This window comes from Sminthopsis crassicaudata, chromosome 1 (assembly GCF_048593235.1).
Source record: "Sminthopsis crassicaudata isolate SCR6 chromosome 1, ASM4859323v1, whole genome shotgun sequence".
NCBI lineage: Eukaryota > Metazoa > Chordata > Mammalia > Dasyuromorphia > Dasyuridae > Sminthopsis > Sminthopsis crassicaudata.
In genome coordinates this window covers 508,986,573-509,007,659 of record NC_133617.1, presented here as the reverse complement: position 1 = coordinate 509,007,659, position 21,087 = coordinate 508,986,573, and the positions used below count along the sequence as shown (strand labels likewise).

The window sequence follows — 21,087 nt, the reverse complement described above, 5'->3', positions numbered from 1 at the left end:
GCCCCTGCATTTCTGGTATAAATCCCACTTGGTCATAGTGTATTATCCTGGGGATGATTTTCTGTAGTCTTTTTGCTAATATTTTATTTAAGATTTTAGCATCAATATTCATTAGGAAGATTGATCTATAATTTTCTTTCTCTGTTTTCAGCCTACCTAGTATAGGTATCAGTAGCATGTCTGTGTCATAAAAGGAATTTGGTAGGACTCCTTCAATCCCTATTTTTTCAAATAGTTTATATAGCATTGAAGTTAGTTGTTCTTTAAATGTTTAGTAGAATTCACATGTAAATCCATCTGGTGCTGGGGATTTTTTCTTAGGGAGTTGGTTAATAGCTTGTTCTATTTCTTTTTCTGAAATGGGACTATTTATACTATTTACTTCTGTTAATCTGGACAAGCTATATTTTTGAAGGTATTCTTCTATTTCATTTAAGTTATCGAATTTATTGGCATAAAGTTGGGCAAAGTAGCTCCTACCTATGTTCTAATTTCCTCTTCATTAGTGGTGAGTTCTCCCTTTTCATTTTCAAGACTAACAATTTGCTTTTTCTCTTTCCTTTTTTTAATCAGATTTACTAAAGGTTTGTCTATTTTGTTGGTTTTTTCTTTTTTTTTTTTTTTTTTTTTTATAATCAAATAGTCAATAATCATTTATTAAAAGCTGTCTATGTGCTAGACTGTAATAAGTGCTGGGGTCACAGACAAAAGGCAAAAAAAAAAAACAGTTGTTTTTTTTTTTCTCTCAAGGATGATACATTTTGATGAGAGACACAAAACACAATTAGATTCATACAAGATTTGTCCAAATTAATGGCAATAGGAGAACATAAGACACTGGGAGTGGGAGATCTAGCAGGGGAAAAAAAAATCACATTAAGCAGGGATTGAGATAAAACTTGAAAGCAGATAGAGAAAGTAAGAGATGGAAATGAGAGGGTAGAACACTTTAGTCATGTGAATTAGCCAAAGGCACAAAATTGAGAGAGGGAGTGTTATATGCACCATAAGTAAAATGATGTATCTAGATTGCAGTGTGGAGAACAGCAAAATCTAAGAAGGGAAAAATGTCAGATGATGAAAAACTTTAAAAACCAAAAAACTTTCTATATGACACCTAAGTTTCAGAAAAATTACCTTTGTTCTAAGGGTATGGATGGATTGAAGTGGAGAGGGATTTGAGACAATTCAAAGGCTACTGAATAAGTCCAAGTGAAAGACAATGAAAGACAGAACTAGAGTGATTAGAAGGGGATAACAGATGGTGTAAAGGTAGAAAATGAGATCTGACAACATATTTGATAAATGTGAAGGAGGGAGAGGAGGAGGGAAAAGGAGAAAGTTACTATGAAACATTGTTGGTTTTTTCATAGAACCAACTATTAGTTTTATTAATTAATTCAATAGTTTTTTTACTTTCAATTTTATTAATCTCACCTTTTATTTTTTGAATTTCAAGTTTTGTGTTTGTCTGGGGGTTTTTAATTTGTTCCTTTTCTAGCATTTTTAGTTGTAAGCCCAATTTGTTGACCTTCTCTTTCTCTATTTTATGCAAGTAGGCTTCTAGAGATATAAAACTTCCCCTTATTACTGCTTTGGCTATATCCCACACATTTTGGTATGATGTCTCATTATTGTCATTTTCTTGGGTGAAGTTATTAATTATGTCTATGATTTGCTGTTTTACCCAATCATTCTTTAGTATGAGATTATTTAGTTTCCAATTATTTTTTGGTCTTGTTTTTCCCTGGCTTTTTATTGAATGTAATTTTCATTGTATTGTGGTCTGAAAAGGATACATTTACTATTTTTGCCTTATTGCATTTGATTTTGAGGTTTTTATGTCCTAATATATGGTCAATTTTTGTATAGGTTCCATGAACTGTCTCTATTTAGTTTTCTCCAAAGATCTATCATATCTAATTTTTTCTAGTATTCTGTTTACCTCTTTGAGTTCTTTCTTATTTATTTTGTAGTTTGATTCATATAATTCTGAGAGTACAAGGTTGAGATCTCCCACTATTGTAGTTTTGCTATCTATTTCTTCCTGCATCTTTCTTAATTTTTCTTTTAAGAATTTAAATGCTACACCACTTGGTGCATATATGTTTAATATTGATACTGCTTCATTATCTATGCTACCCTTTAGCAAGATATAATGCCCTTCCTTATATCTTTTAATTAGATCAATTTTTGTTTTTACTTGATCTGAGCTGAGGATGACTAGCCCTGCTTTTTTGGCTTCACCTGAAGCATAGTAGATTCTGTGCCACCCTTTTACTTTTATCCTGAATGTATCACCCTGTTTCAGGTGTGTTTCCTGTAAACAACATATAGTAGGATTCTGGCTTTTAATTCAGTCTGCTAACTTCTTCCTCTTTATGGGGGAGTTTACCCCATTCACATTTATGGTTAGAATGACTAATTCTATATTGCTGTTAATCCCTGCTTTTGCTTTTCTCCTTTCCTTCCCTCTTACCCCCCTACTCAGTATTAAACTTGTGAACACCACTTGCTTTTCACAGCCCTCCCTTTTTAGTATCCCTCCTCCACCTTAAAGATCCTCTTCCTATTTTACCCCCTTTTCTCACAATTTCTTTATTCCCTTCCCCTTAGCTTACTCCTTCCCTCTCACTTTTCAATGACATGGAAGAAGTTTTATCATTAATCGAATATGTCTATTGATACACACTATGTTCATCCCCCTCCTTTCTTTATCTCAGATATAATAGGTTACCTTTGCCTCTTAATGAAATGTAACAGTACCACCACTTTACCCTTTTTTAATAATATAATTTCCTTTCCACCTCTAGTTTCTAGGACAAATTATACATGTGTTCTTTACATATCTTTATGGCAGCAATATAGTTCTCAAGATTTCTTTTTACCTTTTTAGAAATCTCTTGAGTTCTGTATTTGAAGATCAAACATTTTGTGTAGATCTGGGTTTTTCATCAAGAATAGATGGAATTCATTTATTTTGTTAAATATCTATCTTCCCTGGAAAACGATGCTCATTTTTGCTGGGTAAGTTATTCTTGTCTGCATACCAAGTTCCTTAGCCTTTCGGAATATCATATTCCAGGCCCTTCATTCCTTTAATGTGGACACTGCCAGATCCTGGGTTTTCCTTATTGCGGCTCCTCCATATCTGAATTGCTTTTTTTCTAGCAGCTTCCAATATTTTTTCCTTTGTCTGTTGGTTCTTGAACTTGGCCACTATATTTCTTGGCATTTTGATTTTAGGGTCCCTTTCAGTAGGTGATTGATTAATTTTTTCAGTGTCTATTTTACCCTCTATTTCTAAAATGTCTGGGCAGTTCTCTTTGATAATTTCCTGGAAAATAGTGTCCAGGCTCTTTTTTTCTCACATTTTTCAGGGAGTCAGATTATTCTCAAATTGTTTTTCCTGGATCTGTTTTCCAGATCTGTTGCCATGAAACCTTAAAAAGTTTAAGAGCCTCTGTATCATATATTGTTTTTAACTATGTTTCCTTCTAGAAAAAAAAATCTTGATATCTTATATTTCCAAAACTGTGTGGTATAATAGAAAGATGGCTAGATTTGGAGACAAGTTTTTCCCTTGCTATTTTATACGCCTATGCTTGGGAAAATCACTCAATCTCTGCACCTCAGTTGACTCATTAGTAAATTGAGATGGTTGGTTTAAGTGTTTTTTTTTTTTTTTGTTTTTTGTTTTTTTTTAAGGTTCCCTTTTGCCTCTTGTTAGTAAGTGCTTGAAGCTAGAAGAAACTTCCAATCTTTAGCCAGGTTGGAGTAGAGGCCAGTCTTATCTAAATGTAAATGTAGTATTTCTTCTGAAATCTGTTGATGTCCAACTTTATATTTCTCCTTCAGAATTTAGGAAATTATTAAAGTAAGTAACAGTAAAGTAAATAAAAGTAAAAGTAAAATTTTAAAAATTGTTTCTCATTTATGTTAACTGTAACAAGGTATTTCAAAAATGAAACACTAGAGGGTGCTATTATCATGTCACTTATTTGTAGACTAGAAATAGTTTCCATTTTTAATTATTGATTTCTTTTCATTCCTTTTCATAATTTTGATTGTATGGTAATAGAGCAAAACCTTACTTATGTTCCTTGAGTGGATCCTTAAAGGCTTCAGATTCTCACATCTTTGTTGGCCTTTGGGTTGTTTGTTTTGTGTAGCCTGATATTCCTTATCTTAAACAGTGAACCAAATATTAGAATGTTTATTTTCATTTAGTAAATTACTGTTAAGAATTTTGAGGGGGAGGCTTGTTTTTTTTGTACACTATGGTTTTTTTTGTTTGTTTGTTTTTTTGTAACAACAATGTTATTTGTAATTTATTGGTTTACTAAAATGTTTTGTCTTTTAATTATAATTTAATTATATGACAATATAATTTTCTTACTTATTGTATAATTACTTAATATAAAATTTTCAAAAAATATGTTACAGACTATTTGGCAGTATGATCTTCTAGTTGTTTCCTTAAATGTTTATCTTTAGTCTCTTTTTATTTCTTTTTATATAAGTATAGACCCTCTGATATCAAAGATATATAGACACCTTATACAAATCTACCAATCAGATGAAAGAATATTCTAAATTACTACTAATAAAAGAAATATAAGTCAGAACAATCCTGAGGCTTCATTTCACACGTAGAAAATTGGCAGAGATGACAAAGGATGGAAATAGAGTTGAAGGGGTATGGGAAAGATGAATAATACTCTAATGCATTGCTGTTAGAGCTGCAAATTTGCAGTCATTCTAAAATTGGAATTATGCAAAGAAAGTAGCCAAAATATGTATACCATTAAATTCATGGATTCCTTAGCTGCAACTACCATTTTATTAGGAGCCCCAAACAAGAACACTTAAATCCTGATTCAGTTGCTTCTCTAGACATCCTATTAATTTCTTCTTCAGGAGCTTTGCCCCTGTGGGAGTACCCATCCTCCTTTATACTTTGTAGTTCCCATCTATGCATTATCTTCCCTACTAGAATTGAGGATGGGATTGTCTTGTTTGCTTTTATTTGTAAACCCCAGAATTCAAACTTGCTTTGCATGCAATAAGTGCTTGATGAGTGCTTGCTCTACCTACCTATCTAAAAATATTTTGATGTCAGGGTTCTTTTATCTTTTTTTTTTTTTTTTTTCTACCAAGTACAAAAGCATTGATAATACAGATTGAAACATTGAGTGAGTTACAAAAAGCTACAATCTCATGGGAGGAATAGAGGGCAATCTCCCAAATGGATATGACATGGGAGAAGGAAAAGAACTGTAAAGAAGGGGAAAGGAGAAAGGAAGGAGGAGCAGGAGAAAATAGGAGAGCAAAAGCAGCATTCTTTTCCCCTGTTAATTGCTAGATTAGGAAGATATGATGGTCTTCTTATCAACAAGGTCTCAGCTGTGCAAACAGTTTATCTTTATGGTACAGACTAACCAATACCTGTCTTACATATAGTTGATTTGACTCTTAAGGACACAGTGAAAGTCCAGGTAGGAATGCAAATAACAGATAACTTCAGCTCAGAGCAAGGCTTCCTCTTTCATTTATTCAAGGCCTCATGCATATTGAGTCCATTGTTTCTGGAAAATATGACACTTAAGATGACAGTTTAAGTTGGCTTCAGGGTAACAATATGCATCTTGTATATACTATATATATAAATATAATTGTCTTGCCCATTGGACGGTAGGTTTCTTGAGGGTAAAGACTGTTTTGCTTTTGTCAGTACATGGCACATAACAGATGTTTAATAAATACCTTTTGCTTTATTAATAGACTCAAATAAGTTAATAGAAAATGGTTGGGCTCTGCTCTGGTTATTGTATTTCCCATTGTATATTGATAGTCAAGGGCTCACAAATATGTTTTTATAATAGGGAAAATTAAGAGTTTTATAGGTTCTAGTAGTTTGTCCCCAAACAGGGAAATTTACATATATTAGTACTTAACTGCATGTTGTTTGAAGATTTTTCAGGGTTATACATTTACATTCAATTATATAAATAATAAACATTTGATATAAATCATAAGAGGGGGGACATAGATGTACTTCACTTCAGCCAATGTTGAAGATGCTTTCTTTGAAATTTGGATTTATGGAATGTAAAGTTCGGTAGAATGCCATTTTCTTTTGTATTTTTATCACTGAGCTGCTAAATTCTGCTAAATTTGTTCGATTAAAGCTTTTTGACATATATATGTATTTCCTAAGCAGAATTGAATGCAGATGAATTCTTATTATACCATTATTTATAAGTGTTCTCTAACTCTTTAGGGCCTTAAATGTTAAAATTTAGTACATTAATAGAATGAATGGATTGACTGAAGTGTTTTAAAATTCTAAATCATTTTTTTTCTTTTGTAGGTATTCGTGGAAACACTAGATAAGTGTTTTGAAAATGTCTGTGAACTGGATTTAATTTTCCATGTAGACAAGGTATTTTTTTGAACTACTACAGTATCAGTTGAACTAAGCCCTCTCTTTTATAATAAATATTTCATCCTAACTTTGTCAGCATATGGTGATACTCATTATTAATCCCATCCTAATGGGTAACAGAAATCATGTGATCCATCAACCAATTATATTCAATAATTTGTGCAGAGGATAAAAAAATGAGGATCCATTAATGAACTTGCTGAATTAGATTTTCATTGCGAATAAAAAATCCTCTGCAGAAGAAATTTTCCCTCAGAAAGAAAATATTTGGGGTCAGAAATTTCTAAGGCTGAAATTGTTTCTCATAATTATTCTATAGTCCATCATTGATTTTGTAAGCCCTATTTAAAAATTTACTTACTGAAGGTCAATAATTCTTATAATAACGCTAAACATATTTACAGAAAATGTGAAATGAAACAACTTTGTCATTGATTTAAAAGAAAATTAAAGAAAAATGTAATAACAAAGTACTTATAATTGTTCCTAAGTAGTAAAAGATTAATAAAGAAATTAAACTGTAGTTTTTTTATATGGCAATACAGATAGTTACTGAGATATTTTTTGGGGGTCTGAGCTTGTTTCAACTTTTTCATGCTTTTAAAAGATTATATATTTCAAGCCTCAAAAAAAATGTGGCTATACACCTGCGCATGCACACACACACACACACACGTGTGTGTGTGTGTATATATATATCCATTTACATACACACATTTATACTTAAATGTATGTTCAAATATGTATATATAGAGAGAAATGTGATTTTATTGATTTAAGGAACGATCAGAGGAGGAAACTTATTCTATTAGTGTAGGTTATAATCTTCTCTGTAACTTAGTTTTAGAGAGCTGTCTAAAGCTCTGAGAAGTTAAATCATAAGTCAATAAAACAAGAACAAATGTATATGTGTGTATATACACACATGCACATACATTTGTTCTAAAACATGAGTCCTATGTATCTATATGTAGATATATATATATACACACATATCTAAATGTATAGTCTATGAAAAATTGTATATAGACAGATATACACATGCATATAAAGATTCTAAGTGGTATACATGTGAGGTGTGTGTGTCTGTATATATAGGCAATGTGTGTGTATACATGTGTTCATACATGTATGGCAGTGGTATGCTAATTAACTTGAACAAAATAAAATAGTTAAAAATCTACATGCAAGAAGCTTATAAATTTTCACATCTTAAAGAAATGTTTAAGATGCAATATTTCATCTTTTCCCTTTATTCATTTGGTTTACATGATTTGGCATTAAGTTCATAAGATATCATCACACAATTTTTAATTATTTTTTTTAATGGGCAAAAATCTGCTTTCTCTTCCTCCTACCTGTTCTTTGTCCAAGTGAGAAAAAAAGAAAAACAAAAAAAGAGAATCTGTATTGTGTAAATATATGTAGTCAGACAAAACATTTTTACATTGGCCAGTAAAAAAAAAAGAAAATCACTTTTTGTACTCAGTCTTTCACCATTGTATCAGGAGGTGAATAGCTTGTTTCATCACTAGTCCTCTGGAATCATGGTTGATCATTACTCTGATCAGAAGTTGTTTGATAATATAACATTAATGTCTTTTCTGCTTTCACCTTGCATTAGTTCATTCAAGTCTCTCTAGGGTTCTTTGAAACTACCCCTTTCATAATTTCTTTTAGCTCAATAGAATTCTATCACATTTTTAAAAAGTTACAAACTTTAAAAAAAGTTATGAATATTTTTGACCTTTTTTTGGTAAGAGTTTCTAATCTCTTTCCCTCCTAATGTTTTCTTTTCCCCTTTTCTTCTTTCCTTTCTGTTTCCCTGTTGAATAAAATTAATTTCTGAACCAAACTCTGTGCATGACTGTGTGTGTGTGTGTGTGTGTGTGTGTGTGTGTGTGTGTGTGTGTGTGTATTCGTATCCCTCCTTTGACCAGTTAAACTAACAGTGAGGTTCTAGTGAAGCCACTCCCCAAAACTTCTTTCTCTTCTTGTTTGTCTAGAAGTCTATTTATGCAGCTTGATCTTGCTGCACATATAGGAGATAATTTCCCCTAATCTTTCTCTCTTTTTCTTTTCTTAAGGTATCTTCTTCTCTTTTTCCATTCTTCTTTTAAGAACCATTCCTAGGCCTTTAGCCTAATTAGACTAACTCTGTGGCCTTTATTGATAATAAGGTACAGAAATTGCTTGTCTCTCCAGATTAGAATATAAGTAGTTTATCCGCATTTAGTCCTTTATGATTATTCTTTCATGGTTACCTTTTTATACTTTTTTTGACTCCCTGTGTTTGCATTTCAAAATTTCTGTATAATATATTGTATCTAGGATATACTTTAACACATTTAACATGTATGGGATTGCCTGTCATCTAGGGGAGGGGGTAGAGGGAGGGAGAGGAAAATTCAGAAAGAAGTGAGTATAAGGGATAATGTTGTAAAAAAAAATTACCCATGCATATGTACTGTCAAAAAATTATAATTATAAAATTAAAAAAAATTTCTGTATAGCTTCCTCATCAGGAATGCTTGGCAGTCCTCTGTGCTGCAAAGATCATGTTTTTGCCTTATAGGATTATACTCAGGTTTGCTGAATAAGTTATTCTTGGCCTTTATCTACTGTCTAGAACATTCTATTCCAAGATCTCTAGTTGTTTATTGTGATAGCTGCTAAATCATGTGTGATCCTTATTGGGTTGTCTTGATTCTTGAAGTCTTTCTGGCTATTTGTTGTAGAAATAATTCTGTTAATTCCCTTTCTAATTCTTTATTCCATATCTCCCATTTTCCCTCTGATTTTTAACCTTTAATTTAACTTTTGCTTTTTCTCTTCATGAATTTGTGCTAAAGCTATATTTTTCTTTGTGGCTTTGCTTGTATATATTCTCTTGTTGGTTTATGTTTTGAATGTTCCTGTCATAATAGCTCTTTATATTGGAATTCTTTTTTGGTTTGCTCATCCTTCCAGACTTCTTCCTGAAATTTATTTTATGTTAGGAACAGGTTCAAGTCTCTTCTGGAGAAAGGTTTGGACTGGTCCTGATGCTTTCTTGAAATATTCAGTGTTGTGTTATTCGGTATCTTAGAGATAGGCCAAGGGGCCTGTAAGCTTTTGGTACTCCCAAAGTGATCTGATCTTGGGCAAAGTCTGATCATTGTTCCTCTGGTTTGAGCCTTGTAAATTCCTGATGTGGATTTGGGGATGAGCAACAGAACTGTGGATTAGCTCCAGTTGTAATTTCAATATACTGCTGTTGCTGCACTCAGCCACTGCCAGCCATCAAGGAAAAAGGTTCACAGTGATGGAGCTGTAGTTCCTCCTGTAGTCTGGAATTCCTGCACTAGTTATTCCTCTGATCTGATTCTGCCCTGAGATCTTCCCATACAGTTGCTGCTTGCTTCTGAACTTGTTCCTTGTACTGTCCATAGCTTTGGGCATATGATATTGAGATCCCCAACCCAAACTCAGATCTTCTTATCAGTCAGCTATAGATTCGTGGCCTGGAATAGCTAATGATGATGGAATTGCCAGCTGACAACTATCTGTTCCTGGGTCTTGAATAAGATTAGGTGATCTGGTATGAGTCAGGAATCTTGTTTTTTCTCTAGAAAGTTTAAAAAAAATTCCCAACATTTTGAATAGATATTTTACAGCTCAATATTGGGCTTTCTGAAACTTCTTGGAATAATCTTGAATGAAAAGCGGAGTTTCATCAGTAAAAATCACCTTTATCCTAATCTATAACATTCTTGTCTTTGTATAATGTGACACAGGACAAATGCTTTTCCTTCACAGAAGGGGTTAGCAGAAGTTGTTTGTTTTTAGCGGTTTTACTACTGTTTTTTCAACATAAGGAAATCTTATAGAGAATAGTTAACAACCACCAGCTATGTTAGGTTTCCCTGAAGGTCTGAGTTTGTTTTCTGAGGTTTAGGTTGTTTTGCAGCAATTATTTGGCAGTTCTTGGCAATGCTTTTTGTTTCTGTTCACGCTGAGATCACAGAATTAAAAATACAACAATGGGGAAGCCAGATCAACTTCATTTCAACTGCTCAAGGTCAGATCTTCTGAGTTAGTTTATTTCAGTGGAAGAACATAAATGATCATTGATGATTCAAAATAAAATGAAGTCAAAATTATTACATATTTCTTTAATTCTAGGATTCTTTAAAAGTTTACATTCATTTCTAGAATTCACTGTTCCTGTCGTCCCTCTCTGTTTCTTACTTCAAATTGCTTGAAGGTTTTATATCTGCTGAATTGAATGTTGTAATTAGGGGTAGCTGTAGCTAAAATCAAAGCAACAGGTTTAAAAATGCTACTTTTTTAAACAACTGGGCTTTTCGGAAAGGGACCTGTATGTGCTAAAATGTTTGTGGCAGCTCTTTTTGTTGTAGCTAGAAACTGGAAGATGAATGGATGTCCATCAATTGGAGAATGGTTGGGTAAATTATGGTATATGAAGGTTATGGAATATTATTGCTCTGTAAGAAATGACCAGCAGGAGGAATACAGAGAGGCTTGGAGAGACCTGAACTGATGCTGAGTGAAATGAGCAGAACCAGAAGATTGCTGTACACTTCAATGCTGTATGAAGATGTATTCTGATGGAAGTGGAGATCTTCAACATAAAGAAGATCCAACTCACTTCCAGTTGATCAATGATGGACAGAAATAACTACACCCAGAGAAGGAACACTGGGAAGTGAATGTAAATTGTTAGCATTACTGTCTATCTACCCAGGTTACTTACACCTTCGGAATCTAATACTTAATGTGCAACAAGAAAATGGTATTTACACACATGTATTGTATCTAGGTTATATTATAACACATGTAAAATGTATGGGATTGCTTGTCATCGGGGGGAGGGAATCAAGGGAAGGGGGGGATAATTTGGAAAAATGAATACAAGGGATAATATTATAAAAAAATTACTCATGCATATATACTGTGGGAAAAAAATTCTAAATAAAAAACAACAACAACTGGGCTTTTAGATTCAGCTTCTCCCAACTTTCTCTTCTTGAGTTTTCAGAACTCTTAACCTGGATGATAGTAATTGACTAAAATTACTATTTAAATCAAGGTGGAAGAAATGATGTTTTTATGATTCTATATTAGAATGATCTTTTGCTTACTGGGAATAATTAACAGTCAATGGGAGCAAACCCTTGAACTTATAGAAACCAAAAACATTCCAAAAAGGGTAATTTTTTCTAATATTTTTCTCATTTTCTTCTGAAAAGTGATTGATGGTCTTTAACTTTGTGGCTCCTATTGAGAGCTTAAAATTCTACCTAGAAGTTGACCTCAGAGAATCATAGCAAATGTTTTTAAACCAGCAGGAATGACCAGTTAAAATTGATGGGTTTATATTTTTAAAATGTTATTTGTTAATTACCTTAAATATTCTGATCTTAATCTTTATTTCAGCCTTCAAATAAAATGGCAAGGAAAAAAACTTATCAGAATCGTTTATGTATGTCAAGTTCTGTGCTTTGGAATCACATAGAATAAGTCTATTACTATCTCTTGCACATAAGTCAACAAGTCATGTAATTTTTGTTTTGTTTTGTTTTTATTAAGCACTTACTATGTGTCAGGCACTCTGAGCACTGGGAATATATCAAAAAAGGCAAAAAACAGCTACTCTTCTCAAGGAGCTACTATTCTTTCTTTTTTTTTTTTTTAAAACCATCTCAGCCAAATCTTTAATTTGTGATATAAGAGATGTTGGAAAATGCTTTCCCAAAGTCGAGGGGAACTAAATCAACAAAATTCCTGTGACCAATCATTTTCTAATACTCTTAACAAAGGAAATAAAGTGACTCCAGACATGCTTTGGAAAAGGCAGATTTTCTCTAGGCTTTTGTTACCAACTGTCTATTAAAAAACATTCCAGAATGTGTTTAGGCATTTAAATTGAGTTCACTGGCTAATATATAGTATTCAAAGGTGGCTCTTTCTCCCTTTTGTAAAACTAGGACATTTGCCTTTTTTTTTTTTTTTTTTTAAATACTGTGCTACATTTCACATTATCTGTCTTTAAAGAGCATCAACATTAGCTCATCAACCATATTTACCATTTCTTTTTTTTTAATTTTAAATAGTTTTTATTTACTAGATATATGCATGGATAATTTTACAACATTGACAATTGCCAAATCTTTATTCTAATTTTTCCCCTCTTCTCTCCCCCCAACCTCCCAATGGCAGGTTGACCAATACATGTTAAATAAGGAGCTCATATTCTAACAGGGAAAATCACATGCACAAAACTTTGTACAGACAAGATATATACAGGGTTAATTGAAGATAATTTCAAGGGGAAGACACTAAAATTAAGGAAGATCAGTTAAAGATTTTTGTAGAAGATAGGACTTTAGTTTAAACCTGAGGGAAACTAGGGTCGTCAAACTTAACATAACAACAACTTTTCATATCTTTGAAGATGTTTCTTTTTTTAAAATAGCTTCCTCAAAATATACCCATGAAATATAATGTTTTTAATATAACATAATATAACCTGTTCTTTAGCCATTTTTCATATGCTATAATTTTGAATTCTTTTACCATTCCAATTATATTCTTTTGGATATGATCCAACCTATTAAACCTATGATCCATCCCTTTTAAAATGTGGTGTCCAGAAATGAACATAATATTGCAATAAACTGTGAACTATCATGGAATGTAGTAAGATATTATGTTTTCTCATTCTTCATGCTTTAAATGTAAAGCTGTAAATATAGTCTTTCATTTCATTAGTTGTTTTGTTTATTTTGGTCAATGATGTCAACTATTAATACATTTTGAGCTTGCCCTCAGTTTAAAATCCCAAACTTTTCTGATAAATACTTGCACATGGACCACTTCACTCTGTTGAATTGTTTTTTTTTTTTTTTCTGTTAATGTAGTATATTTAATTAAGCTTACTATTTCTCTTGGATTTTTGTCATATGCAAATTTGTTGAGTTTGCTATTAATATATTCCTCTAAGTCACTAATAAATATGAACAGAATCATAAGCAAAAGTAGAGCTCTAGGACCTACTTTTAGAATTCTCCCTCCAAATTAACATCACTATGTTATTTGATATTCTCCAGGCATAATTCTCAGACTAATTCTGAATTGAAATGGACTTGACTGTGATTCAGACCATGCTCCTCCATCTTGTGCACAAGAATATCATAAGAGGATTTGGCAAATATCTACTGAAATTCAGATATATTATTTCTCACAAGTGTAATAATTCTAGGAGATGAAGTTAATCTGGTATAACTTTTTTTGGGGGGTATTCATATTATTTCCAAGTTGTTCTTGCCCTTCCCTGCTTTATTATTTCTTTTAGAGTCTTGAATTGAATTAAGATTTACTTGGTATTAAAACCAGTTTGTAGTCTATAGAATGTTCTCGTATTTGAAAACTGGAGTATTTTTCTATCTTTAGTCTTTTGCACCTCTTTCCTTCTCTTTGATTTCTGAAATAATATTGATTTTGGTATAGTGATTATATCTTTACTCTTTTTGCAACCTGTGGTGTAATTTGTACAGATTTATGTTGCCTCTTCAGGCCTACTTATTTTTGCTCTTATTTGTTCTATTTTTTCTAGTACTTTATATTTCTTACAGTCAAATGACATTGCTGTGGTCTTTTTTGGTATATGCTCCTGCTCTTTTCTGAGTATGTTCTCTCTGAGACTACTTTTCATTTCTTCTGTATCTATCTTGTATGTGTACAATTTTTTTGCATGTCAAATTGAAGGCAGGGACTATGCATTTGCCTTGCTTTGTGCATGGTATATAATAAACATATAACAAATGTTTGGGTAACCAAATTCCATTTTCTGTACATGTCCTTTTTGAATCTGAACCCATCACAGAATTTTATTTGAAACCACATATACCAATCTCATTGAATGCTTCTATTCATTTATTTTCTCATTGGAATAATTCATCACAATAGCTTAAATTTTTGAGGGAGAAAAAAGAAGCCAGTTCTCACAATTTCCTTTCTTTCTTTCTTTTTTTCTGAACTTGGAGAAATCTCTCCTGTAGTCTAGACCACATATCTGGTAATATCTATTGTCTTCCTCAACTATCAGGAATTTTGGCCAATCATGGTCATTTTCTTCCAATCGTTAGTTACTTTTGTCTTCCCAAATAATTCTCCTTCTTGTTTATGATAGCAGTTATTCCCTTTCTCCCATCTTTTTGCTTTGTCTAATTGACAAGAGATGAAATTGCCAAAGACAAGTTTTAATTTCCCTGCTTTTAGTGTGATGAAATTTCCAGTAAATGTATAAGTAATTTAAATATGCTATCTCTGTCATATCTTTCCTTTTGTCAGTTTTGTGATTTATTTGGAGTATTAATTGATTTTTTTCTGTTTGATCAGGCAGTCTATTTTACATGGTTTCACAATGATATTACTTTTTATCCCAATGCCTTTTACCTCTTAGAATTAAAATGGTTTTTGCTCATTTCTGCATGTTTTGTTATTGCTGGAACACACATTTATTTTCCTTTTTTTTCCACTTAAACTTTAAGCCATTTCTAATTACATTTAAACTGTCAAGATTTTTGGAGTTGTTTGAGAGAGTTAACAAGCATAGGATGCTTAGTTCATTTAAAGCACAGATAGTACAATATTATGCCAGCAATAATTAAAAGAAAACTTATGAATTTTATTGATTGGGGTGAGGCTAGGATAAAAGATAAAAGTAAGATTGAGTATTTAATTTCAGTTTAATATCTTTTATTTTTGCCAGTCATAGGTACATTATCAAATGGCTGTGAACAACAAATGTTTTGTCCAAGTCTCCTCATGAAAATTGTGTGACCTTTTTTTGGCAGGGGCTAAGTGAAGGGAATGGACAAAAACATTTTTAAGGGATGCAGGAATAGTTGGTAATTCTATTATATATCATTCTATTATATGTCAAATGGAACATTAACAGTGATATATTTAATATTTTTTCTAATTACATGTAAAGATAGTTTTCTTTTTTCTCTCACTCAAGTGTTTTTTTTCCTCACAATTACATGTAAAGATAATTTCCAACATTTATTTTCTTAAGATTTTGAGTTCCAAATTTTTCTTTCTCACTCTGCCCTCTCCACATCCCCAAGATGGCAAGCAATTTAGAACAGGTTATACACGTGTAATCATGTTAAATATATTCCCATATTAGTCATATTGTAAAAAGAAGGCTCAGAACTAAAGGGAAAATAATACAAGAAATATAGGCCTCGTTAGTGATGCTATTCAATCAAAGGATGTAATTTTATAGCCTTTTGGGTATAGTTCCAAACTGTTCTCCAGAGTGGGTTGACTAATACAACTCTACCAACAGTGCATTGGTATGGTATCCCAATTTTTCTATATTCGCTTTAGCATTTGTCATTTTCCTTTTCTGTCATCTTAGCCAATCTGATATGTGTAAGCTGGTACTTCAGAGTTCTTTTTATTTGAATTTCTCTAATTAGTAGTGATTTAGAAAATTTTTCATGTTATATTATTAGTTTTGATTTCTTCTTCTGAAAACTAACTTTTCAAATACTTTGATCATTTATCAGCTGGAAAATAGCTAGTATTTTTATAAATTTGGCCCATTTTCATACATATTTGTGAAATGAAGCCTTTATCAGAAATTTGCTACAAAATTTGCTGTATTTCCAATTTCCTATTTTCCTTTTAAATTTGGCTACATTAATTTTATTTGTGTAAAAACTTAATTTCATGCCATCAAAATTATCCATTATATTTTCCATGATTCTCACTGTTTCTCAGTTGATCATAAAATCTTGCCTTTCAATAGATCTGACAAGTACATTTTTCAAGAAAAAGTTTTCCAAAGATTAAGTAAAAGAACTTCAGTATTTGAAAAGAAATTTTTTAGTTATTTATTATGTCTATTCAACTGTCTTATGCTTTCTCTCTCAAATGCTTATTTGTAAATACCTTAATTAAACTGAAGAAATCTACAGAAAGGATTTCTATAATCTCTCACCTGTTTTTTAGTTTAAATTGAAGAATTATATTTTTAACTTATGTGTGCAAGCAATACAAATAAAAATATGAAATTTATTACTAAAATATTTGGAATTAATGTACAGGTTATTCATTGTTTTTATGCTAATAGGACACACTTCATTTTAACAAAAAATTAGCTCTATTCAGTTGTATAAATTTTAGAGTTTAATAAGACTTAATTTGTTCCTCATAATTTGAGATTATTATATTTTCTGAGTGCTTATAATTTACTTTCAACATAAGCCTTTGGGGAGAAAAAATAAGGGCATGTAGTCCTCTTCTGTTTAGAATAGAGCCATTATGACTTATATCAAGCATTGGATAAACACATTAATTGTTCAGCCAATTTTGTAAATCTTAACTTCAGATTCAGCTGAGAGTACAATAATTTGGTCTGTAAAGATGTGCTTATCAAAGGTAAACTTAACAACCAAAAAAGACTTCAAAAGAAAGACCTTTGAATCAGTGATGTTAAGATATTAGGTTGACTTTGTCTGTTGAAAGACAAATTATGTGCTGAATTCTGTGATCTTGGTGAAAGTATTCCTCCTCTTCTGATATATTGAAAGAAAACAAGACAGGAAAATATGGTTAGTTAAGAAATTTGTATAATATGTTATGATATCAATTGCATTAAATAAAATTTTCTGAGATTAGCCATTAGTCAATCAGTATCTATTAAATACTATATGCCAGATAGAAAAGTGGAAATTAAAAAAAAAAAGGCAAAAAATGTTCCCTTCCTCCAGGCATTTATATTTTAATGGAAGAGACAGCATGCAAAAATTGTACATAATATAGTCAGTGTAAATGGAAGATAATTTCAGAGGGAAAACACTAGCAGTGGAGAAGACTGGAAAAGAACCCCTGCAAAATTGGGATTTGAGCTGAGGGTCAAAGGAAATTAGGAAGGCATTGTGCTAACCTCTGAGATTAGCAAGAAAGGTAAAATTGGCTTCAGTGTTTAGTACACTTAATAGTGTAGGCACTTAATAAATGCTCATTCTCTTCTCTTTCCCCTTATATTTTAAGGGATGTCAGTATTTATGTATGAAGAAGATAAATATATCTCAGCAAAAACAAAACAAAAAGTCCTATGTAGTTATATGATATAACCCATCACTCTTGCATCACTTTATGGACAATAAAATTAATCTTAATGCCTTTTCTGGGAATTGGAGTTAGTACAGTAATGGTCTAATCCCATCTTTAAAGTTAGATCAACTACAAAAAGATTTCCTTTTTGGCAGAAAAATGTATAGAAGATATACTTTATAAGTTTGGAAAGATTCATTTCTGGGAGCTCGGTCATCAGAAAGATGTTGGATTTAGGATGGAGAGGGCCATGACATAAGTCATGAATATCACTCTTTAATTTGTAGCAGGGAAGTGATTTTCAGTGGTGAGAGTATATTTTCACATCTAAAGAATTACAGGTCCTTGAAGTATTCTTAAGTAGCAAACTTAGAGCATTTAAAAATGCTTTTTTTTTTTGGCATATAATTTACAGGAACACTTTGATGCTTTTTATTGTTTGTTTCAAAGATATGGCTGTACTTCTAGTGATATAAGTCACAATCCTATGTCTTCTCAACCTGTAGGTCTTTCGTCTGTCCTAGATCCTCCATAAACTCCTTTAAGAGACTGGAAGCTTCTCCCACACCTCCAAGTTTTGCTTTCTTTATATATCAAGAATATGAATTGCCATTTAGCCTGTTTATACCTACTCTCCTCACTATACCACTGACTCTGTCACCTTTGCTGGTCATCATTTCCTCAATAAGTGTTTCAGATTTCTTCTGATGTACATGTCAGGCTGCAATCTATTTGCATCCACCTTGTCACTCTCCTTCTTATTATAATTTAGAGATTATGGTGTCCCATGATTTACAACTAGTGGAAAGGGGCACTGTGGAGTACAGTGGCTAGAGAGCCTGGAAGTCCATGGGAACTCGGGAAGGTCTAAGTTAAAATCTGGCGTCAGACACTTATTAGCTGTGTGACCTGGACAAATCACTTAACCATTTACCTAAAGTTCCTCATCTGTAAAGTGAGCTGGAGAAGAAAACAGCAAACCACTCCAGTGTCTTGGCCAAGAAAATCACAGCTAGGATCCCGGAGAGTTAAACTCTGCTGAACAACAAAAACAACTGATGTGAAAGGCCTGAGCTTCTTTGTGGCAACAGGTAATTTGGTATCAGACAATTTCCATAATGTCTCAATGCCATCTACAGAATTTATTTCCTAATTTTGCACATGAGGAAAATAAGGGAGACCTAGAGAAATTAAATGACCTTAGGTAACCAGATAGCACCATTGAAATTGGTTAGACAAGAATGTGGGCCTAGCAGTGAGCAAGATCTAGTTTAAATACACCTCTACTAAGTTCTGTCTCTGGGACTTTGGAGAAATCACTTAACCCATCTAAAACCACAGTTTCCTCATCTGTGGATGGGTTCTGAAGGCCCTCCTAGCTCTGAATCTTTTTGATTCTGCAATTTGAACCAAGGTTCTCTGGGTCCAAATCAGTGCTCTTTCATATAAATAAAATGTGACTAAATAAAATAAAAGTGTTAGAGCTAAAGTGTTGAAGAGTAAAATGAGAGAATAGCTCTGAAAGTACATTAAATTCTTAAAATAAAACACTAAAATGAAATCTCACTAATTCAGACAATAAAATCAAGGGAACATAAACAAGAATGGGAGGGACTTTTAATGAAATATGCTTTTCAGATATCTTCAAGCCATTTAAAAGTATACATTTACATACGGAAATTATGTTAATTATGGTTCCTTATCTATTCATTAAAACAAATCCTCTTAGAATTTTTATTTACAATATTATAGATTTATTTTTAGATTTATTGCTGGGTATATTGCATGCATGCACTCATATGTGCACATGCCCACACACACACACACACACACACATAGAGCTATCATCTAAATGTGCATATATATGTATGTTGTTGTTTGGTAGTTTCTCAGTTGTGCCCAAGACTTCATGACACCATTTTGGGTTCTCTTGACCAAGACTCTGGAATGCTTTGCCACTTCCTTAAGTGGCTCATTTTACAGATGAGGAACTGAAGCAAAAGAGGTCTTATGAATGCATCCTTTAAAACAAACAAAAGAGAGCCTCCAGTAAAAGATAGTTGTCATACTGAATAAATTTCAATATTTTCCAGGAGGGTAACTTGATGCCTCCAGAATGCTCATTTTTCTTAATAAATTATTATGTGATAACAGTAACATCATCATAATCTCTATCTTATATGGCACATTTTGATGCATAATCTACCTTTGTGGAAAATATTGTATAAGTTTTATTTGCTTATTTTAAATTTATCTCATGTTCTTGTTTTAATGAGATCTTGTCCCTTTGATTGATAAAGTTTTCCAAATGGAATTAAAGCTATCTCTGCCTTGCCTATTTAATCATTGTTTCAGTAAGCTTAACACTCCAAAAACAGACTACCAGATCTGACAAAATTACATTTTCTTAATTAGTCTGCATTTCCCCCCTTTTTAGGTCCACAATATTCTGGCAGAAATGGTGATGGGGGGAATGGTTTTGGAAACCAATATGAATGAAATTGTTACTCAAATTGATGCACAAAATAAACTGGAGAAATCTGAGGTAAGTTTTATAAGTACTCTAATGAAATAAGGTTTCCAGAGCATGATCATAAATAATGCATCACCTGCAGCTTTCACTGTCTGTCCTTCAGCCTCACCCTTAAGTACAGCTGGCTTGCTTGCTCTGCTAGAAAATGGACCATGTACATTTATAGCTTATTTAGTGTTCTGGACCATGTAATAGCCAGATATAGACTTTCTTTAACTAAAACAACATCTGTTTTAAGAGTTTTAAATCCTGAGCCCTGTTGCTCAAGTCTTTGAAGTGCTTCTTGCCATGATGGAATCCAGCATCTTTTTAAAAACATTTTAAATAGTAATTGCAGCTTCCTTATTAAAGAAATCCTAGAAGTAAGCTTTATATCCATAATTAAATCTGTGTAATAAAGATTGTTTGTAAAGAGAAATGTTTCAAGCTAATATAGATTATTAACAAACTTGATCATGTATTGAAAGAAAGCTGCCTCTAATTATTTGAATTACTTCATGACTTATATTGTATTTTTTGGAAAGATTTAATTTAATATTGTAGACCCATCTAGTAGAGTTTGTGTTCATTTATAAATGTCAGATTGATTGAAGCCAACCTGATCTTTATCAATAATTTGCAGGCTCTGTTTATCCCCTGCCTCACACACATGGGCCAGCATACTTGCAGCATGCATTCTCAGGGACCAAGTAGATACTCATCCTCTGAGGCTTCATTCTTGATTACTATAGAGAATACAGCTTTGATCATTGTCACTATTTGGGATGTTCATTGCTGTCAATCTTTAAAACTATATTCATATTGGCAAAATGATTTGAAAAATATTATTTTGTAGTTCTTAATGAAATCTCACACATTTATAGCTTTTAAATTTTAAACTTGCTACTAAATTGTTAATTTCAAATGAAAATCAATAGACTTGTTACTTAGTAGGAAATTATGAAATTAATGTAAATGTATATATAATATA

The 21,087-nt window shown here is 32.2% G+C and overlaps 1 protein-coding gene across 3 annotated transcripts in view; it reads left to right on the top strand.

The window, feature by feature from the left end:
* AP3S1 (adaptor related protein complex 3 subunit sigma 1) overlaps positions 1–21,087 on the top strand; it is a 104,483-nt gene that overhangs the window by 73,909 nt on the left and 9,487 nt on the right. For 2 of the 3 annotated variants that reach the window (XM_074296859.1, XM_074296945.1), the window contains exons 4-5: positions 6,374–6,445; positions 20,022–20,129. In XM_074296859.1, the coding sequence (XP_074152960.1) occupies positions 6,374–6,445; positions 20,022–20,129 (180 nt within the window). The remainder of the gene's footprint in view (positions 1–6,373; positions 6,446–20,021; positions 20,130–21,087) is intronic. The other variant, XM_074297033.1, reaches the window with a different exon arrangement.